The sequence below is a fragment of the Perognathus longimembris genome, chromosome 1 (genome assembly GCF_023159225.1).
Source record: "Perognathus longimembris pacificus isolate PPM17 chromosome 1, ASM2315922v1, whole genome shotgun sequence".
Classification (NCBI taxonomy): Eukaryota; Metazoa; Chordata; class Mammalia; order Rodentia; family Heteromyidae; genus Perognathus; species Perognathus longimembris.
The window spans coordinates 44,721,265-44,747,145 of record NC_063161.1 but is presented as its reverse complement, the minus strand read 5'-3'; the positions used below and the strand labels follow the sequence as shown (position 1 = coordinate 44,747,145).

General features: G+C 49.3%; 1 protein-coding gene across 1 annotated transcript in view; it reads left to right on the top strand.

Annotated features, from left to right (window-relative positions):
• The first annotated feature begins 6,930 nt into the window (after positions 1 to 6,930).
• Lrp1 (LDL receptor related protein 1) overlaps positions 6,931 to 25,881 on the top strand; it is a 92,660-nt gene continuing 73,709 nt past the window's right edge. The window contains exons 1-6 of the mRNA XM_048361289.1: positions 6,931 to 7,939; positions 16,866 to 16,988; positions 19,743 to 19,880; positions 22,165 to 22,284; positions 24,256 to 24,384; positions 24,504 to 24,767. Coding sequence (XP_048217246.1) covers positions 7,876 to 7,939; positions 16,866 to 16,988; positions 19,743 to 19,880; positions 22,165 to 22,284; positions 24,256 to 24,384; positions 24,504 to 24,767 — 838 coding nt within the window. The 5' untranslated portion in view covers positions 6,931 to 7,875. The remainder of the gene's footprint in view (positions 7,940 to 16,865; positions 16,989 to 19,742; positions 19,881 to 22,164; positions 22,285 to 24,255; positions 24,385 to 24,503; positions 24,768 to 25,881) is intronic.

Below are 25,881 nucleotides of genomic sequence, written 5' to 3'. Positions count from 1 at the left end.
CTGGGTTCAATTCCCTAGCACCATATATATAGAAAATGACCAGAAGTGGTGCTGTGGCTCAAGTGGCAGAGTGCTAGCCTTGAGCAAAAAGAAGCCAGGGACCATGCTCAGGCCCTGAGTCCAGGCCCCAGGACTGGCAAAAAAAAAAGTCTATTTTGGTGGGTATAGAAATGTATCATATTGTGGGTGATTCCTTCCTTTTTCCCTCCCTCCTTCCCTCCCTCCTTTTTCTTTTCCTTTGTCCACTTAGTAAGATCCCACTATGTTGTCATACTAGCCTCAAAGTTGGGCCTCTCAGATCCTCCTATCTCAGCCTTCTAGGCTCCTCAGGGGCTGTACTACAAACTTACTATTCCAACTAATTTGCATTTTCTTGAAACTGAAGATATTGAGCACTTTCATATAATTAGTGGCCATTTGTTGTCTTCTTTTATTAGTGTGTTACAGAAATTTCTATGTTTTTTTTCCCCCTTTTTTGTCGGTCATGGGACTTGAACTCTGGGCCTGTACACTGTCCCTGAGCTCTTTTTGCTCAAGGCTAGACCTACCACTTTGTACCACAGCGCCACTTCTGGTTTTCTGGTGGTTAATTAGAAACTAGAGTGTCACAGAGTTTGCTGCCAGGGCTGACTTTGAACCATTACCCTCAGATCTCAGATTCCTGAGTAGCTATGATTACAGGTATGAGCGTCCTGCTAATATATCTTTCATAATCTGACTTTTGTCAGACCAATGGTTTTGGGTTTTTCTTTAACTTATTTGGCTTATTTTCTCTCTCCCCCTCCCTCCCTTTCTCTTTCCTTTTTTCTCTTCCTTCCTTCTTTCTTTTCCTCCCTCCCTCCCTTTTTCTCTCTCTCCCTTCCTTCCCTCCCTCCCTCCCTTTCTTTCCTCCCTCCCTCCCTTCCTTTCCTCCCTCCCACCCTCCCTCCCTTCCTTCCTTCCTTCCAAGGCTGGAATTCAGTGTTACACTCTCATTTAGCTTTCTTGCTCAAGAGTGCTCTACCACTTAAGCCATGCCTCCAGTCCAGCATTTTTCTGGTTAAATGGAGATAGAGTCTCTTGGACTTTTCTGCCTGGTCTGGCTTTAAACCTCTATTCTCTAGGTCTCAGCTTCCTTATTATAAGGATTACAGGCATGAACTACCAGCACCTAGCTTATTCGTTTTCTTTTCTTTTCTTTTTTTTTTTTTTTGCCAGTCCTGGGCTTGGACTCAGGGCCTGAGCATTGTCCCTGTCTTCTTTTTGCTCAAGGCTAGCACTGTGCCACTTGAGCCACAGAGCCACTTCTGGCTGTTTTCTATATATGTGGTGCTGGGGAATCGAACCTAGGGCTTCATGTATACAAAGCAAGCACTCTTGCCACTAGGTCATATTCCCAGCCCCTTATTCGTTTTCTTAATAATGTCTTTTGATGAGCAGAAGTTTTCAGTTTTGATGTTTCACTTATCTTATTTTCTTTTATAGCTTTCTACCCCCCCAAAAGCTGGGAAGACATTCTGTTCTCTTAAAGGCCTTATGATTTTTAGCTTTTATGGCTTTGGTTTACAATCTATACTGAACCAACTTTCTCAGAGTTCCTTTCCTTCTCCCATATGGATGTTAAGTTGTTACAGTAACATTTGTCCAAAAGACATTCCTTTCCCCCAATGGATTACTTTGCATCTTTGTCAAAATCAAATGGCCTTTGATGTAATGTCAGCAAGTTGGCCAATAATCCTCTCACACATACACCAATTTAACAACATATGGGTTTAAATGCCTTTAATGAGAAGTGCAGAATCTAGTTGAAAAGTTTCAATACCCCAAACAAATACATGAGTGAAAACAGCTACATTGAGAAGGGTCTCAAATCCCCATGTCTTAGAGTTTGGGTGGTACTGTCATCTACAAGTAGAAAACCTCCAGTTGTAGAGTTCCAGATAGATGGTAGCTACAAGTAAAGTCCCAGATAGTGGCAAAGAGAAGTTAAAAAATGAATGTTATGGCAAGCCAACACTGAAGCAGGATTGCCAAGGGCAGGGTAGAGGGAATAAGGTGGAGAGATGGTAATCACTAAGGAATTAAAACAAGAAATTGTCCACCATACTGAAGGATTTAGGGGAAATAATAGATGCACAGAAAACTAGTAAGAACTAGGTACCTGTAGCTCATACCAGTAATCCTGGATACTGAGGAGGTTGAGACCTGAGGATCACCATTCAAAGCCAGCCCAGGCAGACAAGTTCAAGAAACTCTTATTTCCAACTAACCAGCAAAAAGCTGGAAGTGGAGGTGTGGCTCAAATGGTAAAGCACCAGTCTTAAGCAAAATAGCTAAGCAAGAGCTCTAGGTGCCAAGTTCAAGCTCCAATACCAGCACAAGAAAAAAGAAAGAAAATTTATAAAGTGAAAAATAATTCCAAGATAAAAGGCATAAAAGTATAATTATAAATAAATAAATAATATATTATTATATAATTCTGATTTAAAAATAATCTTTAAGTATGAGCCTATTTCTGGCTTTCTACTCCATCTCACAAATAGTATGCCAGGACCATACTGTCTTGATTACTTTCCCTTACAATTCTTGAAATTCAGTAGTGTAAGCCTTCTAGCATTGAGACTTTATTATTTTTTAAAACACTGGGATATACATATCCCAGATAATACAGCTCCTCTGATGATTACAATGTGCAGTCAAAGTCTGAAAATTGACAACAGGTGAAGTTTCTAGAACCAGCTTTCCGGTCACTGTCTCTAGATGAAGATGATAAACCAGTTAGTATACTTGATCCCATATACTAGTGCCTCAAAATGCTCAACAGTTCTGGTGCACTAAGGACTTTATCACTGTCTTTCATCTGGTTCCACGCTTTTTTTTTTTTTTTTTGCCAGTCCAGGGGCTTGAGCTCAGGACATGGACACTGTCCCCAAACTTCTCTGTGCTCAAGGCTGGTGCTCTAACACTTGAGCCACAGCGCCACTTCCAGCTTTTTCTGTTGATTTGGTGCTGAAGAATTGAACCTAGGGCTTCACGCATGCTAAGCAAGCACTCTACCACTAAGCCACATTCCCAGCCCTGGCTCCACACTACTTCTGGGGGGATAAATCTAAACAAAACTTAGGCTTCCTGATATGTCATTTACTACTTGGCTCTAAAAGAATCTTATACCTCAAGCTCACAGTATTTCCATTCCTCAGGTTAAGCTTCTCATGCCTACATGTCTTTGCCTGTCCTCTAGTCTAAAACACCCTTTCTTCCTATCATTGCTCATCATCTCTTTCTCTTGTAACATTTAGCCTGGCATCATCTACCCTGCTCTGCCTTGACCTTTTCTTGACTCCCATGAACCTCTGGCATGCTTTTATCATGGACATTAAGGTACTGTGTTGTAACAGTCAGTTACTTGACTAACCAAGCCTTTTAACCTGTAAGCTTTATGAAGTCTGAGACCATGTTTCCATCTCTTGCCCCTAGTGCTTATTAATGCGCCCAGTACACACAAGATATCAAAAAATGTTTAGTAAATAAATGAAATCGGAACCCCAATCTGCATAAATCTGTATACATTCCAGTTTGAAGCAGATTCCTTAATCACTCTGAGCTTTTACTTCCTGGTCTACAAACTGGAAATAACATCTATGCTACAATGTGGTTATGTATTTTCCAGACAAAGTCAATTTTATGGGTCTGGTACGTGGTAATCCGGGGATAACAGTCCTTTCCCTCTCCCCACCTTCCATCAGACCCTACAGAGATACCTCTTCCTACACACACTTCTCAATCTGATCACTAGGGGGTGCTAGGAGTGACCTGTTATCAGTCCCAGAATAACCTCCTTAAAGCCTCATTCCAGGCCCCTTTATCCCCAGGAAAGGGGGATGGTTAATCATTTGCTGAAGGCATCCTCTTTCCACACCAACTTCTTTGCAGTCTGTCACCATCCTAGGTATCCTAACCATAAATTAAAAAAAATTCCTCCGTAATTTTCTATTATTTTGTTTATCATTCCAATCCAAGTGTTTGAAGGTAGAAGTAGCTTTTTTAAGATAGGAGGAGGAGAAGGAGGAGGAGGGGGGGTGGAGGAGGAGGAGGAAGGGGGGGGAGAAGGAGGAGGAGGAGGAGGAGGAAGAGGAGGAGGAGGAGGAGAGGAGAGGGGAGGAGGAGGAGGAGGAGGAGGAATACCACTATGAAGTGTGAGCTGCATGTGGACCTATAGTGGGAAAGAGGATCAAGGTAAGCTGATTGAGAACAGCAAGTTGCAGAACAATACATACCATGTGAGTTCATTTGTGACTTTAAGGGATATTCACTTCTATTTGTATATCATTTAAAAACTCTTCTGAAAGGAGCCCCAAGGAGCTAATAGTGGTTACTCTGAGGATGGAGCTGAAAACTGGGAGCATGTGTGGAAAGCAGGTTTACTATCTCAACTTGTCAATGTTCTGAAGGTTTTGTTTGTTGCTGTTTTGTATCTGTACTGGGGCTTGAACTCAAGGCTTCTCACTCTTTTTTTTGGTGTTTTTTTTTTTTTTTTGGCCAGTCCTGGGCCTTGGACTCAGGGCCTGAGCACTGTCCATGGCTTCTTTTTTTTTGCTCAAGGCTAGCACTCTGCCACTTGAGCCACAGCGCCACTTCTGGCCGTTTTCTGTATATGTGGTGCTGGGGAATTGAACCCAGGGCCTCATGTATAGGAGGCAAGCACTCTTGCCACTAGGCCATATTCCCAGCCCCAAGGCTTCTCACTCTTGCTCAGCTTTTTCAAGCATAACTGGTACTCTATCGCTGGAGCCTTACCTCCAGCTCTGGCTTTTTGCTAGAAAACTGAAGACAAGAGTCTCTCTTGGGTTTGTCTGCCTGGGCTGGTTTTGATCTTAAGATCTGTCTCTTGAGTAGTTAGGATTGCAGGTGTGAGCCACTGGCACCCAACAAAGCCATCGACAGTATATTAGTTATAAAAGGGTGTGTGTTCATTGTAACATTTCCATACATGTGTACAATGTATACCAATCATTCTCACCACTATCACTCTCCCTTATCCAACTCTTACTCCCTTCCTAAAACAATTTCAACAGATTTCATTGTTCCATTTTCATGCAACTACTTTGATCATATTCATCTTCACCTTCCTTATTAGCCTACCCTCTCCTACTAGTACCTCCCCACAAAGCCAGTTTTTAACCACTAAGTATGATCTTTCATTTTTTGCACTGAGAAGTTAATGAATGTGCATCCCCATTTAGAAACTAGCCGAAGCTGTGAGGTAGCAAGTGAGAAGCAAATGTCCACATGCTGGCTGAGGTCAAGATTTTCTAAGGCTATGACTAGGAGAAGAAAATCAAATCATATTTGATTTTCCAGTTTTTGGTTATAATTTTTTTCCTTTGGTACATTTGTAAAATTTTCTTTATTGTCAAAGTGATATGCAGAGGGGTTACAGTTTCATATGTAAGGCAATATTTCTTGTTGTTTGGGGTTATAATTTCAACCTAAACATTTGAAGATGATAGAAAGGTCTTAAAAGAACAGGACAGAAAAAGACACAGAGGCAGAGGAGGATTGAATAATGAGAAATTTGAGCAGAGGTTCCCTAGGGAAAGTGGTTACACCCCTGTGGAAGTAAGATAGCTGGGGGAGGACTCTTCACAGCCCTCTATTTGCCTACCTAAGGCCATCCCAGATAGCTTTTTCCTGTCCAAATTGCCTGAGGTCAGCTTTAACTGAATTTCACTGACCACAAGGTTGGGGGGAGGGGGGAGAAGTAGCAGGAAGGTGGTAGGCATTCACTAAATACATTTGAGGATACTCTGCTTAGGGCTAGCAGTATTAGATAAGAGAGGCTGGTTAAAATCCTACCACTGATGGGAGAGACCCTCTGGCAGGGGGAGAGGGGAGGGGAGACAGGTCTTGATTATAGTTGCAAGATGGCATATAGGAAGAAAGACTATGGAGTTTAGCCAAAAGTGTCTTTCCAGCCTGAGAGATGCAAGGCCCTCGGTGACATAGACAGCCCGGAAGAAGTTCTGGCTTGGTAGAAAGGTGGGGCTCACGGTCATTTCTGTCAGGGAATGATTACAGTGGAGGCTCAGGACCTTTCCAACTAGAACTAAACAGGGTGAAGATTGCTGCAACAGTTCTACATCTCTAATGTCGTTCTCTGGCATAGTATGTCGCCTACTGGGCTCCTCAAACTCTGACCAGACACCCAGACAGTCAGACACTTGGGGTTACAGCCTCCAACGGTGCCCAGAAGGGGGCAGTGCCAGAAGCACATTAATCGGCCCCTGGGAACCGCCCGGCGCCTTTTGGACTCAAAAAAGGTATCACTCACTTCCTTTGGGGTTGAGCCCGGGGACAAAGGTCCGGCGCTGAGGGGGAACCCCTTCAAAACCGAGGCTTTGAAAGACTGGAGCCCTTCGTCTCATTCCAAATCCCCATTGCTGGGAATCTAAACCCTGGTGGGAGGCCAGTCAGGGGATATAAAAACAACAACAACAACAAAAAAAAACACACATTTTTTAAAATCCCAGGAGCCTGACCTCTTGGGGAGAAAGGAAAGTGGGGGGGGGGTGGCCCTTTCTCAACCCCACCCGCTCGGTGACTCACCTCCCTCCAAACCAGGGCCCTGCCCCTCCCGCGCCCGGTGCCAGGCGAGCAGGGCGGGGCGGGTACTAAGGTGGGCTCCATCCGTGCGCCCTAGGCGGGCCGGCAAGCTCCAACGTGTCCCCGCGGGTGTCCCTGTTTACCGAACGCCGGGGCGGGCGCTGGGGGCCGCGCGGGCCCGCCCCCACCCCGCCCCCGGGCCGCAGGCCCCAATCCCGGGGCCGGGCTGACAAAGTCTCCAAATCAAAGCTCAGCCTTTCCGTACCTTCCCCGCGGGCGGGCTGTCCCTGCCCCCACGCCCGGCCCGGGGAGGCACCGTCCAGGGTTCCCCGAGGGAGTCAGAGGCCTCGGCCCAGACGTCGTCAGCTTCCCTGCCGGTCCCCCTAAGGGAGCCTAAAACCCCGAAGAGTCGGACCCCGAGTTTCCAACAGGAGCGCTCGGCTCTCCGCACCCACCGCCCCAATCCCACTCGTGGACCCTTCAGCTTCCTCGAGCGCGCGGCGGAGAAAGGCCTGGTCTCTCCGAGGAGACACGTCCCGGGCCTCGAACCGGCTAGTGTGGGGGCTCCGCTCCTCCACCCCCACCGGGACTCCCACTCTCCGAACGCATCCCAGAACTCCAAAGCCCGTGGCGGGCGCGACTCCCCCTCCCCAGGGCAGCGCGCCAAACCCGCGCATGCGCACTCCCGGGATTGCCGCGTAGCTCTTCGCCCCCCCTCTTTTTTTTTCTTTCCCCGCCCCTTCCCTCCCGCCCTCCTTTCCCAGTCCCCTCCCTCTCCCCCCCACCAGCACTCCCCCCCCCCACCCGCGGCGTTTCAGTCCGGGGAACAGCGGTGCGAGCTCCAGGCCCGTGTACTGAGGAGGCGGAAACGAGGGGAGCCCCCAGAGCTCCATCAGGCCCCTTCCAAAGGCTCCCCCACCCGGTCCACGCCCCCCACCCCCCACCCCGCCTCCTCCCAATTGTGCATTTTTGCAGCCGGAGGCGGCTCCGAGATGGGGCTGTGAGCTTCGCCCGGGGAGGGGTACTGAGGAGCGTGGAGTAAAGCCGGAGGGGGGGTGGTGAAGTGTTCGGATTGGGGGGGCGGGGGGCTCACCTCCATCAGCAGGCCCTCCCCAAGGGGCTCGGAACTGTGCCTCTTCACCCTCGCCCCCGGAGTGCTTTGCTGAAGGAAAGAATAATAGGAGAGGGAGGGAGAGGAAGATAAAGGGGGACCCCCCAATTGGGGGGGGGGAGCGAGGGCGAGAAGTATCAGTACCAGAGGGGAGGGGGCTGCTGCTTGCATCAGCCCACACCATGCTGACCCCGCCGCTGCTGCTGCTGCCCCTGCTCTCAGCTCTGGTCGCGGCGGCTATCGATGGTGAGTGAGATTCCGCGGCCCCTGTGGACCCCTGGGGGCACCCCCTTCCCAGCCCCCACTCCTGCGTACGGTTGGGGAAGGGAGACGCGGGAGGGGGTGCCTTTTGTTATCCCAGTCCAGCTGACACAGCAGCGGCTCTACTGGGGGTGGGGGGGATGGGGTCCGATTTGGAGGATGGGGGCCCTGGTAAATTATGCTTCCGGGGGGGCCCCCAGCCCAGACAAAGACCAGAGGCCTGACTAGGAAAAAGAGTGCTCCCCTTTTTCTGTATCTGGGATTGAGAGGCCTTCTCTGCCTGTCTGTGGTTGAGGAGGGCCTCTGCCTCCCCTACATCCTCCACCCCCCCATCTGAATTGTGAAGGAATCCAGATTTGTGATGTACGGCTGTGAAAAGGGGGCGGAGGGCCTTTTGCAGTGGAAAGGGACGCCCAGACAGGGGTACCCTGCTGGGCAGAGGGCAGGCAGGCCCACCGGCAGTGGGTAGGGAGAGGCAGGGCCCCCTGCTTGGGTGTGGAATGGGCTCAGCAGCCCAGGCATGAAGGCCTGGGTTCAGAATCCTGGGCTGCTTAGCCTGGGTTCCAAAGTGGGCACTTCCCCCTCTGAGGGCCTCTGTCACTAGCCTGGGCAGGGCTGTGTTGGGGGACAGAGAAGGGCTGGTGATGCTATGTGACTTTGACTTTCTCTTTTTAATTCCTGGGAGCTTTGAGGTGAAGAAAAAAAAAAGTCAGATGTCATCATTGGGGAAGGGGAGTGGAAAATGATGGAAAGCTGGGTAGGGGACTGGGAACAGACAGCTTTCTCCTGACTTCTGGCTTGATCACAGTTTGGGTTGGAAGGAGAGTTGGAGGTTGGATGGGGGTTATGGCTCTGTCCACCCCCCACCATCTCAGTTTCTCACTCTATTGGGAAATATATTTAACCCCAACCCCACTCCCTTTATGTATATGTTTTATAACGCAGAGTTAGGCTTGGGCTAGACTATATCCTTTTGGGAAAATGGGGTGCCATCTCCTTTCTTTTTTATATAAGCTGTGTGTGTGTGTGTGTGTGTGTGTGTGTGTGTGTGTGTGTGTGTGTTTTCTCTCTTAACTTGTGAGTCACTGGTTCAAGTCTTGCCCAAGCTTTTAAGCCTGGGTCATGGAATTGGCCTGGGCTGGGTCCCTGACTTAAAAAGGGGTGGGATCTCCTTGCTTTCCATCCCTTCACCTTCTCACTCCTCATGGAAGAAGCAGCCTCAGACTGTCACACTCCCCTCCTCTGTCTTCTAAATCTTGCCAGGATTGGGAAAGTTTTTCTCTGAAACCAGATTATCTATTCCCCTCCCCTCTCCCTAACTTGTTTCAATTGAGAGCCAGAGGATCAGGAAGCAGCTGTGCCCAGAAAAACAGTTTATTCAGTGGCCCTTAATCATGCCATCTTGGGGACTGTCTGTCTGGTCCTCCACACCGCCCCCCCCCCCCAATTATCTACCCAAGAGGAGGAAAGAGGCTCTGCCCTGAAAATCCTACAAAGCAGCCCACGCAGCTACCCTTTGCCTTTGCCTCTCATTAAATTATTTCCTCTGGTTCTCAGCCCTGGAAGGGGAGAGGGTAACTGAGGCAGAGATGAATGCAGCAACTTCTAGGAAGAAAAGAAGAGAGAGAGAGATACAGAGACAGAGACTGTCCAATCACCAGAGGCTCCATAAAGGAGGGTAGAAGGAGTTAGGCAGAAACAAGGGTTCTCTGTGGAGGATAGAGATCACCACCAGCCCAGACAGGAACAGGTTTTCCAGGGAGCTTCCATCCTAACTTCCTCACTGAGTTGGTTGGTGGTGATTAGATGAGGGAGACTGGACATGTTTTAGTCCCTAGACTTTCTGGACCCTAACCACCTCTGTATCTCTGTTTCAGATTGAACTCTGTCCACAGTCCTAGGGAGTGGATTCCTCCCCCCACACACACCTGTGCCCTCCCCTGAGCATGGGAATGTGCTAGGGGAAGGAGTGTAGGAAAGGAGAATGCTAGAGGATTATCAGTTCAACTCTATCCAAAGGCAACCTGTTTTTCCCTATCCTGTCCACTTACCTGGAGTCTACAGATGCTGAACTTCCTTCTTTGCTTCCAGTGCATGTGCTCTTGGTGTTTAATCTTCCTTTCTTCTGCTCTCAGATATTTGATGCTTTTCCCTGTGGAAGCAGCCTTAGTGCCCCCTTCCCCTTCCTTCTTCTCTTCTGCCCCTGGAACTGTCCCTCCCCATTTCTTTTCATTGGGGGAAGAATGATTGATTCCAGGAAAGATCGAGTGTACTTGCTGTTGGGAAGGATGGAAATGATAGGATAGGGCATGAGGAGTGGCGTCATTGAGGACTCATCTGAGATAAGGGGACATTTTGTAGTGGGTAGGACACTTTAAGCAGGGCTCAGGAAGGAAGAAAACTGACCTCCTGTCTGTCCCTCTGTACACACCCCCTGAATCAGCCTATTACCAGTTAGGAGGAGGCAAGGTAGACAAATGAAGTGAGTTGTAAGGCTGGTGTTGGCCTTCTGGCTCCCAGAAAGAAGGTTCCAGACTCTGTTTTCGGTGCTCAGACTCAAATCCCAAAACATCTCTACTCAGACTCAAATCTCAAAACATCTCTACTCCACTGTGTGTGTGTGTGTGTGTGTGTGTGTCTTGGTCCTGGAGCTTGATCTCAGTTCCTTGGTGCTGTCCCTTAGCTATTCTGGTCAAGGCTAGTGCTCTACCATTTTGAGCCATAACTCTACTCCAGTTTTTGGTGGTTAACTGGAGATAAGCGTCTCATGGACTTTCCTTCCCAGGCTGACTTCAAACTGATCCTCAGATCTCAGCCTCTGAGTAGCTAGAATTAGAGACATGAGCCACCACTTCCAGGCTACTTTTCTAGTTCAAATCAGGGATGTGTAGGAAAATCATTTAGGGGATTACTTTACTTCAATAGGTTCCCTATTTTTTCCTTTTTTTCTCTCCTCCTCCTCCTCTTCCTCTTCTTCTCCATCTTCTTCTTCTTCCTCTGCTCTGTCTTCCTTCTTCTCTCTTTCCCTCTTTCAACACCTGGCCTCCCAAGTATGACTCCCAGGGTCTTTGCCAGAGTCAAATCCTGTCCAGACCCTCTGGGCCCCTCCCCGCCAAGTCTTTAGAACTTTTTCTTGGGCTGGGGTGTAGCTCAGTGGTACACCATATGCTTATCCTGCTTAAGTCCTTGGATTCAGTCTCCCAATACCCCAAAAACCCAAAACAAATTAAAGAGACCCTCTTTTTCTGTGTCTGTATTCAGTGCTTATAGCCTATACTAAGAGTCTGCACTGCTGCTGAACTTTTTTTACTCTAGGCTAGCAGCACTCTAGCATTTGAGCCACACCTCCCCTCCTGGCTTTTTACCGCTTAATTGGAGATTAGACTCTGCTGACTTGGACCCAAGAACCTCAGATCTCAGCCTCCTAAGTAGTTAGGATTAAGAGTGTGAGCCACTGGTGCTTGGATAAGAACCTCCTTCTTACCTTTGGGAAGTGCTTCTTCAAGTCTCTCTTCTTCCTCCGCAGCCTCAAGCCCTGAACTCTAAACTTCTGGTTTATCCATCCCCCCTCCCCAGGCGTTCTCTTCTCAGGGTCCTCCCAACCTTTGAGTGCTCTAGCCTCCACATGGAGGCTCTTGGTCTTTGGAGTCTGGTGCTGCTGAGAGTGGGGCTGTTCAAGGGTCCCAGAGTTAGTGATTCTGTGTGAGTGCCAGGGAACCTGGACCCGCCCCCTGTGTTCTGTCCCAGATTTCAGCCTGGTTAGCAGGATCCTGCATTGTTTGGAGAAGGAAGCAGTTGGCTCTGGAGTGTTTCCGGTGCTGTGGCCTCCGGCACTCCTGTTAAACCTTGCCTAGAAGGAGGTGAGGGTAGTGGAGGAGGAGAGTCCGTTGTCTCTATTGCTCCCTGTGGGGAGATAAGAGCTGGCTAAAGCACTACTCTCCCCTACCACATCTCTGTGGGAGGCAGTGGCCCCTATTCTGGGTCTCCCTGGGTCATATACTGCTAGTGTGGGGACTCTGTCTCCCCCAACAATAGGTGTTGCCCCCAGCCCACTCTGCATTTCAGCAGGGTAGTCATTCTCTGGGTTCTTCCCAGGACAACTGTGTCACCATCTTGGCAATCTCTAGGCTAGGCTGAGCCTCCTTCCTGTCTTATTTGCCTGCCTGCTTTCTGTCTGTCATTGGTGTGTGCTCTTAGCTTTCCAGATTCTGTCTTTTGGCCTCTTGGTTGATCCTTCTTATTTGCCCCTGCCTAGTAGCCTTTTATCGCTCTGACTCTGTCTTTTGTCACCTGTCTTACTTCCTCTGTCTCCATTCACCTGCATGCAGGTCTCCCAGTGTCCTGAATGCTACCCAGGAATAGGGATGAGTGGATTGGTGTGTGTGTGTGTGGTGGAGGGGGTAGGTATCTGTCCTAGGCTTTCCCACTTGGTCCCTTAGCCTCTACCTTAGCTCTAGAATCATTCTTTCTCTACCTGGCCAGACCTAGACTGTCCAATTTAGCAGTAAACTTTCCCCTTCTCCCTTCCTCCAAGTTCTTCTCCTTCCCCTCTTCACTAATTTTGGAATGGGTTTTACAGAGAATGTTTCTGGAAGAAAGAAACTTAATATATGCTAAGAAGGAGAAAGGAAGTATTTCAGAAGGAAGGCAGGAGGTTAGACTTCTGGTAGGACTTCCTTCTGATGGGAGTCTGAGAACTGGAGAAAAATATGGGGAGTAGCCCAAAAGATGAGAGCTGTTACTTCTGGTGAGCATAGGCTATGTTGGGAAGAGTGGGGGTAGGTAGGGAGAAAGGACTTGTAACAGTCTCAGTCTGGTGAAAGATATGCTAACCTTTGTAGGCACTCGAGGGTTCTGGATTTTATTTCTGGGGCAAGGAAAAGATGATAGGGAGAGGTCACAGGTCAGCCTGATGTCCTGCTGAGTCAATATTGACTCAGGATGGAAGGAGAGACCCTTCTCCACCCCTGGTGGTCCAAGCCACCCCATCTGTCCATCTATCCAGGCCGCAAAGCAGAGGCCCAGACTCAGGAATGACAAAAATGTGTCTGAGCCTCACTGAGCTGCGGGAAAGAGCCACCGGGTAACACCCAAAATACATAAAATTCAGGGAAAAGCTCTCCATTTGGATCAGAGAGGGCCTTGCTGCTCCACCCCCATGTGTTTAAAAGCTCAGACTCTTGAAGGCTTTTTTTGGGGGGGGGCGCCCCTGGGCACACCCAGCCTCTCTGCTCCCTTAGAGATACCATGTAGCTTCCTTTAGAAATGTCTCACACAGGGAACCTATCTCTCCTTCTGCTGTGTCCCACTGTTTAAAAAGTGCCCCAGGGTCTCTTTCTAGTAGTCCTGCTTCCAGTGTCCCTGTCTTTTAGAAAGTGCTGTCTGCTGCTCCCTAGGGATAGGGAAGGATGGGGCCCTCTTCCTTCGGAGAGGATTTCTTCCAGCCTGGAGCTTTCCTGTCTCCCTCTCTTCTCTGGCTAGGCATTCTCACTTCCCATCCTCACCCCACCCCAAAGTCCCAGAGCAGGACAGAGGACGACAGCCAAGGCTGGAGAAGGGCAGCGGGGTCTGTGTTGTGTCTGGACACACACCCAACCCCACACCTCCTGCCCTGGCTCCAGCTTGGTGGCCCTGGGGGCCATGGCTGGGCTGGGTGCCTGGGTTGAGGCAGTGGGGGGGGGGGCAGGGTGTTGGCCAAGTTAGCATGGCGGTCACATTCATCTCTAGGCAAAGCTGAGAACAGACGGCCCCTGTGTCCTGGTGTTCCTTCTGCAGCTCACTCGACTCCCTCTCCTTTCTCTCTAGTTGTCTCCTCCTTTTCCCTCCTACCTCAGCCTTCTGTCCCATTCTTGTCCCTCTCTGTCTCCTTGGTGCCTCCCTACTCTCTCAGAGACCCTGAAGGCCACTTTCTACAATCATTCTCCCCACTCTCTAAGGCCACACACCCAGAGGCCTTCTGGTGACTTCCTTCTAAGCGGGTGGAACCTGCATAGTTACTAAGCATTCCTCAGTGTCCCCATGTGTAAGTTGAGTGTTGCAGGACTCCCACCTTGCAGGGCTGTGAGGATGGAAACGAGTGCCCGTGTCCCTACTGTTTCAGATCTGTGGCTAGCACACAGTGAGTACATTATAGTGTCAGCACCCACGATTAGGAAGCCCTCCCTCTCAAGAAGTAGGGGGTGGCGAGTAGTGACGTTGGAACTTAGAGGTAATGGTGATGGTAATGGTGTTCTCCCCATTTAAACTGCAGGCCACAAAGATGTGTTTCCTAGCAGCTGGATTCTGACAGAAGGCTAAGGGCAGCAGGGTTGGCCACCAAGCAGATTATACATTTCCTCCCTTCCTCCCCTCCCCCAGCTTCCACCCAGCTCCAAGGAAGCTTCCCTTGGCTGTGGAGACTGCCCCAAGTAGGTTATGTGTTTCTTTCCTCCCCTCTCCCCTTGAAGGAAATCAAAGACAGGCCTCAGCCTTTTCACTGGAGACTCAGGGGCTTTCTCCACCATGATTGACAAGGAAGGAAGTTCTTTCACTTATGTTTCTCCATCCTCCTGTGGCCCTAGCTCTCCTCAGGACATGGGCTCCCCTGCCACCCCCTCTGCCCACGGGCCAGAGGAGATGCTTCTATGGGACCGAGGCTGAGCCCTCCAGTTTCTTTCACTGGTCCCCATCCCCCTTCCCTCCACAAGAGCACATCTGGTTTGTGAATCTCTCTCATTCCAGCTTTCCGAGTTTGCCAGCTGCTGTTTCCTCTGTCGAGTTCAGGCCAAAAATGGGGGTGGGGGACAGTAGGGCAGACTATGTGAAGACCAAAGGAAGGAGCGGGGTCCATGGTTGAGACATGGAATGGAGGCAAGGTTAGAATGACCAGCCACTGACCTCAGGCCCTGGCTGGAAGTTCTGCCCTGGGAAAGATTTGAGGCATGGACTCAGCCCAGGTTGGGGAGGGAGAGGGACGAAGTGTTGTCATTGGAACTGGGGGTGGGGGATGAGGTGGCATGGGGGTCCGTTTTGGGGCTCCAAGCATCCCATCTGCCTCTGAGTCCCATTGCAGCTTCCCTCTCCTCTCTCAGCCGGCCTGGCTGGCCAGGGGAAGTGCTTGTCCTCCAGCATGCTAACTAGGCTGGCGGGCTGTTTCCCCGGGAAGACCTCACAGCTGGCCCAGTGGGGCAATGAACTCAGCATTATCCACCTCCTCAAGGGGCCTTTATTCCCGGCTCGGGGAGGAGGGGGGAGAGGAGGACTCCAGGGGGGGTCTGGCCAGGCCATCCTTGATGTGTTTCCTGAACTGGGCTCTGGTTCTGGCTGGGGGCCTGAGTGCAGTCCTCTCTGCCAGAGATGGGGGTTAGAGAGAGAGGATATCTCCTAGTGGCCCCCATCAGACTCCCTTGGCAGACACCCTTCCATATCCTTCTGTCTCTGTCCTGTGTTCAAGTTGGCTATGGACAGCTGTCTTCCCAGGGGACCATGGCTCCTGAGGGTGGAGGGGATATCTTGTCCTTCTTTGGCACCCTGACACTAGTGCGGTGCCTGACACAGAGCTAGCCTTCAATGTGTGCCAGTGCAAAAGAAATGGACTTGAGCAAAAGCTGAAGCTCAGGGACAGCACCCAGGCCCAGAGTTCAAACCCTAGTATCTGCATACATGCACACAAAAGAGTCCATACAGTCTGCTGAACTGGGCTGTCAGCTGTGTGACCCCTGGCAAATCTGGCCCAGTTTCTTCTTCTGTGAGCTGAAACTTAGCTCTCAGGGCCAGGCTAACCAATACCCCTGACTCTGCTTGCTGACTTGGTTATCCTAAGCAATCTTGAGGTGCCTCTTATCTGAGGATGTCTATGGAAAGCCCCCCTGAGGTCTAACCAATAAGGCAGTCTGTCTTTAGAGAATGAAGGTGGAAGCTAGGCTCCCTGCCTGACCTTGCCTTGCTGCCCCATTCAGATACCACTCTGAGCTATACTGTGTGCCAAGGGAACCTTCCACAGTTCCCATGCGGGGGAGTGTTAGAGGTGGCCGGGGTGGTAGGTCAAAGGATCAGGGATATCCTAGAGGACAGTGAAGCCAAGAGGTTAGAAAAGGCCAGTTACTGAAGATGAATGAAAGTAAAATATGAGGCTGGGAATGTGGCTTAGTGGTAGAGTGCTTGCCTAGTTTGCATGAACCCTTGGGTTCGATTTCTCAGTACCACATGAACAGAAAAAGCTGGAAGTGGTGCTGTGGCTCAAAGTGGTAGAGTGCTAGCCTTGAGCAAAAAGCAGCTCAGGGACAGTGCCCAGGCCCTGAGTTCAAGCCCTAGGACAGACAAAAGAAAGAAGAAGCAGATAAAGTATGGCGAAAGTACATTGTTTTCTTGTATGAAAGTAGAACAATGAAACTGTTGAAGCTACTTTAGCCATTGGGGAAGGGAGTAAGGGAGAATGGTAGAGGGGGTGACATTGATTGTAATACATTGTATACTTATGTGGGAATGTCACAATGAACACTCCTCCCATGTCCAACTGATATCTGCTAATAGAGACAGAGTGCTAGTGCGCAAGAAAGGATTGAAGGAAGAGAAAAAAGGAAGGAGGGAAGAAAGGGAGGGAGGGAGGGAGGAAGGGAGGAAGGAAGGAAGGCAGGAAGGAAGGCAGGAAGGAAGGAAGGAGCTGCTAGTAGAGCCAGAGGAATACCAAGCCTCAGAGTTTTGACCCTGAAGGGGGCCAGGCAGCCTAGAGGACTTGGAGGACACAGTAAAGCCCTCTTCCGTCCTTCCCCTCCCCTTCCATAGGGACACAGTGTCAGAAAACAGTGCAGTTGCACCATAGACATAGAGTCTGGACCACATGGGGATGATGCTGGTGATGGAAGAGTCCTAAGGAGTTTCTGGACCTAAGTTGGCGTCCATCCCTCATGTATACTCTCTCTTTCTTTCCTAGCCCCTAAGACTTGCAGCCCCAAGCAGTTTGCCTGCAGAGACCAAATCACCTGTATCTCGAAGGGCTGGCGGTGTGATGGTGAGAGGGACTGTCCAGATGGTTCTGATGAGGCCCCTGAGATCTGTAAGTACCTTCTGTGGATCCTTCTCCCCAAACCCTCAACTTCTCTCTTTGCATTGGCAGATGTTTGGGATGAGGACAGCGGTTTGCCAACCTGGCATAGACCTTGCTCTCTGACTCCATTTGTCCATGACACAGCTAAAATTTTCCTTTCCTTTCTCCTCAAGAGACCCAGCATGGTGCTTGGTGTGCATGGAAATGGCCCCTCAGACCTCTCCATTCATTGCTATAACCCCAAACCTGATGGGTTCTGTGTCTCCTGGGCTGTAGTATTTGACTCTTCCCTCTTCTTTCCAGCTTTGAGCTTTCCTGGCCTTTGATGAATGGCCTCCAGGTCCTGCCAGGTATCTTTATGTCCTTGGGCTCCCAGACCAAAGGCCACAGCTTTTGCTCAGCCTCTGTACCAGAAGCCACACCCCTGTGTGCTTCCCGCCACCCCCGCCTTCCCCTGCCCCCAATAAGTGGTGTAATCAGAGGCAGCTGTTTAAACTGGGAGAAAGGTCCCTGCCCAGCTTTTACCCTGCCAGTTGGGGTCGGGGGGGGGGTGGCTGGCTGGCAGGACCCCAGAGTCCTGGGCAGCTGTCAAGAGTTTTGGGGTCTGTACCTTCAGCATCTCCCCAGCTTGGCTGAGCCAGGCCAGTGAGCCTTCCTAAGCCTGTCTTTGCCTTCTCTCCTGGGCTTTATATTGCACCATTCCCATTCTGGGTCTTTCTCATGCCCCCACTCATAATTATCAAGGGTAACATTAGGACAGAAAGAGAGCCACCAGTTCGTTCTGCTTCACCCCCACACTCTGCCTGGGAGGGGTGGGGACCAGAGGACTGAGCCTGGAATCTTTGCATGTGATTCTACCTTTGCCCTCTGAGTTTGTTGGGAGTAAAACAAAGTTGTGTAAAGGAGCCATACCTGGCCCTTTTTGTCCATCCTTCTTTCAGTTTGGTGCAGCCTTCATCTTGTATATATCCCCACACTGTTTACACTCATATGCACTCTTGGACACACTCAGGGTCACCCACAGACTCACCTGCCACCCACTTACCCACCTCCACTGACAAAGGCACATACACGTTTACATAACCCACGTGGCTGCTCTCAAACACTAAAATGCTCAGATACATGCAATGGCAGAAGCATATAAAAACCTACATTCATTCATAAAAGCGCCTGAGCCAGGTACCAGTGTCCCAAGCCTATAATCCTAGCTACTCAGGAGGCTGAGAACTGAGAATCACAAGTTGAAACCAGTCTAGGCAGGAAAGTCCATGAGACTCATCTCCAGTTAACCACCAAAAAGCCCTACATGGGGCTGTGGATCAAGCAGTAGAGTACCAGCTTTGATTGAAAGGCTAAGGGACAGTGCCCAGGTTCTGAGTTCAAAAAGAGTGTGTATGAGAGAAGGAAACCCACATAAACAGCATCCTGGCTACACACAACTATCCACTCATTGCCCAATGCACGCAGAGCCCCAGTGAATCTGCGTAACACCACTCTGCCTGGCTGAGGCTGATAGCAATGGTCTTGCCAGTTCCTTCTCCTTCTGGCAATTATGGAATAAGAAGGACATCACAGTTGGCCACAACTTTTGACCCTTCCCAAATTTTTCCTTCAGGCCTCTGCTCTGGATTGGAAGGCTAGAATAAATAGTGCTATCCAGCAGGAATATATCATAAGCCACATATACAGTTTTGAAACTTTCTAGTAGTCATATTAAAAAAAGAAAAGGTTAAAAGGAATTGGAAAAAAAAAAAGCCAGGCACTAGTGGCTCACACGGGTAATCTTAGCTACTCAGGAGGTTGAGATCTGAGGATCACTATTAGAAGCCAGCTCAGGCAGGGAAAGTCGGTGAGACTCTTAACTCCAATAAACTACTCAAAAAAAAAAAAATCTGGAAGTGGAGCTGTGGCTCAGGTGGTAGAGTGCTAGCCTTAAGCAAAAAAAAGCTAAGGGACAGCGTTAAACCCCTCAGCTCAAGTCCCAGGACCATCGCACGCGCGTGCGCGCGCACACACACACACACACACACAGTTACATGTAACTAATCCCAATACTTGGGAAGCTAAGGCAGGAGAATTGCAAGTTTGAGGCCAGGCTGAGCTATAAAGTGACTTCTAGGCAGGCCTGGGTTATAGAGCAAGAGACCCTGTCATAAAATTATTAGCTATCTTTTGCCTTTTTGTGTTGTCTTTAAAATCCAGTATGTATTTATGTGTACAGTTTGAACTAGTCTTGCTTCACGTAGTCAACAGCCACATATGGCTGGTGCTATGTATAAGTTAGTGCATTTCTAAAAGATTTGGGGCCACTCATCCCCAAGCTCCATGCCCTGGGAGCACTGGGAAGGAAATGTTCTTTTTCTTGACATGACCTCTCTTGACATGCATTCTCATACCCAGCATGTCAAAACCTTTTATCTCTGACCTCTGCCTTTCTCCTGAGTATAGAATATTGGATATTCGGGGCCATAGGCATGCAGCATTTAGGGACTGGACCCTTTGCTGAAGCCTAGTTTTTCCTTCCACTTGACTGTTCCCAGATGCGTAGTTACTGTTTAGAATGGTAGAAGATATTGGATGGTGACGGAAATGGAACAGTGGGAGGGCCTAACTGGTGCCTAAGGTCTCTTGAGATATAACTTATACAGATGTTGGAAACCCTAGTCTCAATTTATGCCCATCCTCACCTACCCTTATTAAATAGCTGGCCAGCCAGCCACCATGGTCAGCATTGTCATGCCAGTCATTTCTGTCTGTCCTCAGGTCCACAGAGCAAGGCCCAGCGATGCCAGCCGAATGAGCATAATTGTCTGGGCACTGAGCTATGTGTTCCTATGTCCCGCCTCTGCAATGGGGTCCAGGACTGTATGGATGGCTCGGATGAAGGAGCCCACTGCCGAGGTAAGGAACAGAATTGTATTCTCTTCTGTCCCAGATAGATGTATGGACTCCCAGCCTAGCACCTGGGATGGGAGATCTGCCATCCTTGCATCTGAATGGGGATGAAGGCACATTCTGTTCATCTGAAAGACTTGCCATCAGACAGCAGATGAAGTCAGTGGGCTTGTAGGCTTAAAGGTTGATCCAGTAGCCCTGTGGGCCTTTGTAAGGGACCATGGCTGGGCATTCCCCTCTGTTGAACACTTGGACAAGTCACTTTTCTCCTAGTTTCTCATCCATTAAATGAGAGATGAGTGTTTTTATGCTTTGTGTTTTTAATAATGGAGACCTTTCTTCAAAAGGCTCTTCTATTTTTCAAGAAGTTTTCCTGAGTATGAACACAGAGCAACAGAGATACGGTGACTGAGCAGGGGTTAGGAATTTGGAGTTTGGGGTACAGCCCCTGCCAATAGTCTCTAGAAATGGTTCCTCAGGAATGATAACTCTTAAAGGGACCCAGAGCTGCTTTGGTTCATCCTGACAATCTGCACTTCCCAGGTGCTTGGTGGGAAAGCTATCCAGTCTAAGGAAGGAACATTGCTGTGATGTTAGACTTCTTTCTACCTGTGGCTCAGGTTACCAGCTCTGAGGTTTTCCCTTGCAGGCTCCAGTGGACCAGGGAGTCAGGTCACTATATGATCAGTCTGTGAAGAATTTATGGCTGGGAATGTGACTTAGTGGTAGAGTGCTTGCCTAGCACACATGAAGCCCTGGGTTCAATTCTTCAGCACCATATAAACAGGAAAAGCGAGAACTGGAGCTTTGGCTCAAGTGGTAGAGTGCTAGCTTACCACTTGAGAGGCTCAGGGACAGAGCCCAGGCCCTGAATTCAAGCCCCAGGACTGGCAAAAAAAAAAAAAAGAATACAATATATGGAGAAACAGAGCCTCAGGCTTGCCTGGAATAGCGACCTTTCTTAGCTTTCCTGGGTTTTGGGCAAATTTTGAGAGGCCTTGAGCAAGGGGAGGGGCATTGCTAGGGGTGGAATCAGTGTCTTGTGTCAGAGAACATCTGCCTGTAGGAGGAGACACATCTGGATCCTTTCACTAAGGCAGGGAATGTGGAGCAAGAGTTGGTGGAAGATTTTTTTTCTCTTTTCCTTTGGTCAATTCCAAAGTTCCTGGGGTAGAATCCAGAAAGTGGGCTTGGGGGCTGACTTCAGCTTCCACTCACACCTCTTCTTATCACATGATGCTTGCCCAATTTTACTTCCTTATGACCTTTGTGTTTCAGAAACTGCAAGTAACCTTAAAACTCTAGGGTTTGAACTCCCTCTGATATTCAGAAGTTGGACTTTCTCCCTCCTTCTTCCTGCCCCATCTCCAAAAGAGGAATTCTTTTCTAGGTTTTCCATGACACATGTTATTTCCCCTCACCTCTTGGGGGAAGGCTAGAGAGGTAGCACATGTGGGCTTTGGGTGGAAGTGGGAGCGGGAGGAATAACCAGAGCCTGGTTCTCCCATTCCAGTTCTTCCCAGCAGGCTTAGTGCCTTAAACGCCTTAGCATCTCAGTGGCTCCTTCTCCTAGGTGGGGGCAGCAGGGGCTGTGTGTGAGGCAGCTGGACAAAAGGGTCTTTGTGGCCTAGCCGTCTGGCCCCACGCAAGTCCATTAATTGGGTCGCTGGTCTGGTGGGGAGGCCAAATACTGTTCCACCTCTCCTCCCTCCTGTCTCACTCCCTCTGTCTTCCCTGTGGAAGTGGGTCAGTGGCAGAAGGAAGATTAGAAAAGGATCCTGAGGAAACTAGGTTTATGTTTCCTTCCCATCCTCCTCTTGCACCTTGGGCCTTTCTCAGAGGCCCCTGGAGCTCAAGGGACATGTTGTCAAGGTGCTTCCAGCGTTGGGGACATTGCATGCCCACTCTTCACCCCCTTCTCCAGCTAAAATGTACATTGTAACCCTAGGGAGTGCAGACAAGAAGCCCATGATAGGGCTGTGACTCGCTGTCCCCTCCTGTTGACCCCAGCAAAGTAGTGGAACCCCTTTCATGGAGATACGGTAGTCCCAAAAGGCAGAGCTTTGGAGAGGTAGCCTCTAAGTCATGTGTGGCTGTGTGACCTTGACCCAGTCCTCGGTTGTCTCTGGGCTTCAGTCTCACTTGCAAAATATGGTGTGTGCCTCCGAAGGTGCCCTTCCTCTTGGGTACCCCCAGTCTTTCATCAAAGGGGTTTCTGAAGGTTGACTGGAGGTGGGAGCAGTTTGCTATCTGGAGGTCTGAGTGTGTTGTCTCTTCTGCCTCTGCACAGAGCTCCGAGGCAACTGCTCTCGCCTAGGCTGCCAGCACCACTGTGTCCCCACACCCAGCGGGCCCACCTGCTACTGCAACAGCAGCTTTCAGCTGCAGGCAGACGGCAAGACCTGCAAAGGTATGTGAGCATGGGTGCCTATATGTATGTGCGTGCATGCTGCCCACCGGCTACAGATGGCCAGGGCAGGAGAAATGAGAAAGAGAGTGTAAAATAGGGCACTCCAAGGCATAACTGTAAGCTCCGCACATTTGTTTCCATCAGACCTAACACTTAATTGTAGGATGTAAACTAGGTCCAGTGGCTCATGTCACTCTCAGGAAGCTGAGATCTGAGGATCGAGGTTCAAAGCCAGCCCCAGCAAGAAAACTCTGTGAGACTCTTATCTCCAGTTAACTGCCCCCCCCACACCAAAAAGCCGGAAGTGAAGCTGTGGCTCAAGTGATAGTGTACTAACCAAAGCTCAGGAATAGTGCTAAGGTACTGTGTTCAAGCCCCAAGACTGGCAGTGCTCTCCCTCCCCTGAAAATTGTAGGTTGTATGTGAACTTTGTTGTTAAAAATAAAGCATTACAGATAAAACTGAAGTTTCTGGCTAAGTGCCAGTGACTCATGCCTGAAATCTTAGCTATTCAGGAAGTTGAGATCTGAGGATCAAGGTTCAAAGCCATTCTCGGCAGGAAATTCTGTGAGACTCTTACCTCTAATTAACCACAAAAAGCTGTGGTTCAAATGGCAGAGTACTAATCTTTAGTGAAAAAGCTAAAAGACAGCACCTAAGCCCTGAGTTCAAGTCCCAGTACTGGCACAGAGAGAGAGAGAACTAAAGTTGCCATTGATGAAATTGTCTTCGATTCTAAGTCCTTTTCTCAACTGTCTAGAGGTTGCATTTGTGTACATGGAATCAGTGCACATCTAGTTGGAAAAGACTGCTTCTGTGTGCTCGCCCTTTTATGCATAAATAGTTCCATACGGTAGGCATTAGTTGCAATGGTTTTCACTCCTCAATATGTTCCAGAGACTTTTTTTCTATGTTATTATGTAGAGATATACCTCATTCTTTCACAAAACCACTGTGACGTATAACGATTACCACAGTTTACTTGGCTATCTCCCTTTTGATGAGTAAGATGTTCCCAAGTTTTCTCGGCTACAAACAATGCAAACGTTTCAGTTTTCAGTTTGCCTCCTTTGAGTCTTTGTCCAAATGCCACCTTCTCAGTGAAGCCGGCCTGACTACTCTAAAATGACACCCCTACCACGGGCCTTCCCTCTCCTTGCTCTGTTAGGCTTTGTTTTGTTTTCCCCTTTCAGTGTTAAAATTTAGGTGCAGGACCTTGTACATGCTAGACAAGTGCTCTGCCACTGAGCTGTATGCCCACTTTTCTGCCTATTTTTTCCCTATAGCACTAGACACTTTCTATTGTACTATCACCTCTTTCCCTTTATTTCCCTTTATTGCCAATCACAATTATTATTAGAATATTATTACCAGGCTCTTGTGGCTCATGTCTGTAATCCTACCTACCTAGGAGGCTAAGATCTGAGGATTGTGATTTTGAGCCAGCCCAGGCAAGAAAGTCTGTGAGGCTCTTATCCTCAATTAATCACTAAAAAAAAAAAAAGAAAAAAGAAAAAACTGGAGATATGGCTCAAGTGGTAGCCTTGAACAACAACAACAACAACAAAAAGAGCTAAGCACAGCATCCAGGTCCTGAGTTCAAGCCCCTGTACACACACACACACACACAGATACCTTTCATAAAGATGATGTGGGTGTATTTTTAAGTTCACTATATTGTTTATATCTGGTACTATGTAGGTACTCCAGAAGTTTGGTGTTTTTTTTTTTTTTTTAATGAATGAACGATGGGTGCGTGTGTGTTTATTTGTTTATTTTCTCTCTAGAGTAAATTCTAAGACTGAACTTGCTTGATATTAAGGCTTGTGCATTTCACATTATAATAGATTCTCCCAGATTATCCTTCAAAGTAGCCGCAGGGCTAAACACCCTGATGATATCTTAGGATCTCCCCATCTTCCTGCCCTCACTACACTGGAAATGACCACCCTCTTGTCCTTTTCCCGGCAGACTTTGATGAGTGCTCTGTATACGGTACCTGCAGCCAACTGTGCACCAACACGGACGGCTCCTTCACGTGTGGATGTGTTGAAGGCTACCTGTTACAGCCAGACAACCGCTCCTGCAAGGCCAAGAACGGTGGGTGGGGCTGCCTGTGGCCACTGAGCCAGGCACCCACAATGCAGTTCCCTGATGGGTAGTGGCCTGAGAAGTCTGAGGGCCTCAGCCACGCTGACTCTTCTCTGCCCCATCCCCAGAGCCAGTAGACCGGCCCCCTGTGCTGCTGATCGCCAACTCCCAGAACATCTTGGCTACATACCTGAGTGGGGCCCAGGTGTCTACCATCACACCTACCAGCACGCGGCAGACCACAGCCATGGACTTCAGCTATGCCAACGAGACCGTATGCTGGGTGCATGTTGGGGACAGTGCTGCCCAGACACAGCTCAAGTGTGCCCGCATGCCAGGCCTGAAGGGCTTCGTGGATGAGCACACCATCAACATCTCTCTCAGTCTGCACCGTGAGTCACCCACTGCGAGATCAGAGGGCAGGGCAGGGGAGGGCAGAGGAGATAGGCCAGTGAGATACTGCCTGGAACAGAGGTGGGGGCGGTCAGACAGAATATGAGACGGGGGCTAGACATAACCCCCCTCTGTGGGGCTGTAGCCTGTTTGAGGAGAGGCAGAGCCATGGCTATTCTTCTACTCTCATCTGAGCTGTTTCTAAACAGCTCTTACATTTTTGGCCCAGGGCTGAGGGAGGCCTCAGAGGAGAAGGGTGGAGGCAAGGAATGGTCAAGCTCCAGAGATCAGGGACTGTCCCTTCTCTGAGAGTTGTAGATTAGACTGCGGAGGGGTTTTCCCATGCAGCAGGATCCAGTACTAGGGAATAAAGAAGCTGGAGACCTGGGGAACTGTTAAGCTATGGTTGAGGGCCGAGAAGCCAGGGCCTTCTGGGTCTGCTTCCACATCCATCTTTTCCCTCAGGGGTATCTCTAGAAAGGTCTTGCTGGTATATGGAAGATACCAAGGTCCTGTGGTGATCCGTGAGATTCAGGAAGGAGCCATGGGTTGCTAGAGCATTTTAGGGTGTCATAGCCATTCTCATTCTGGCTCCCTCTCTAGATGATATTTTGCCGTGCTAGAGATGGCAGAGGTGTCAATGGATGGGACACCAACATTGTTGGCTGTAGACCCATTGCCTGGAGTAGTCCTGCTTCTCTCTGATGCTGTTAGACAGAGGGCTCTAGGATCCTCATCACCTTTCCCCATCATGCTACACAGGACTGAGGGGAAGATTTTGGCCCTGATCTCTGACCTTGAATGTCATTTCTAGTTTCCATAATGGCTTTGAGCCAATCTGTGCAGATCACATAAGATGAGGTGAAATAAACCACTCATATGAAGTCGAGGATTGTGAACCTTTAGCCCTTCTGGATGCCTGCCTACCTGCTTTCCTTCTTTCCCTCCCTCCTTCCCTCTCTCCCTCCCTCCCCTCCTCCCTTCATTCCTTCTTCCCTTCCTTCTTTTCTTCTTCTCTTTTTGAACTCAGAGCTTAACACATGCTAAGCGTGTGTTCTACCACTAAGCTATATTCCCAGTCCCTTTAGAAAAAGATCTTTAAGTTCCTTTAGT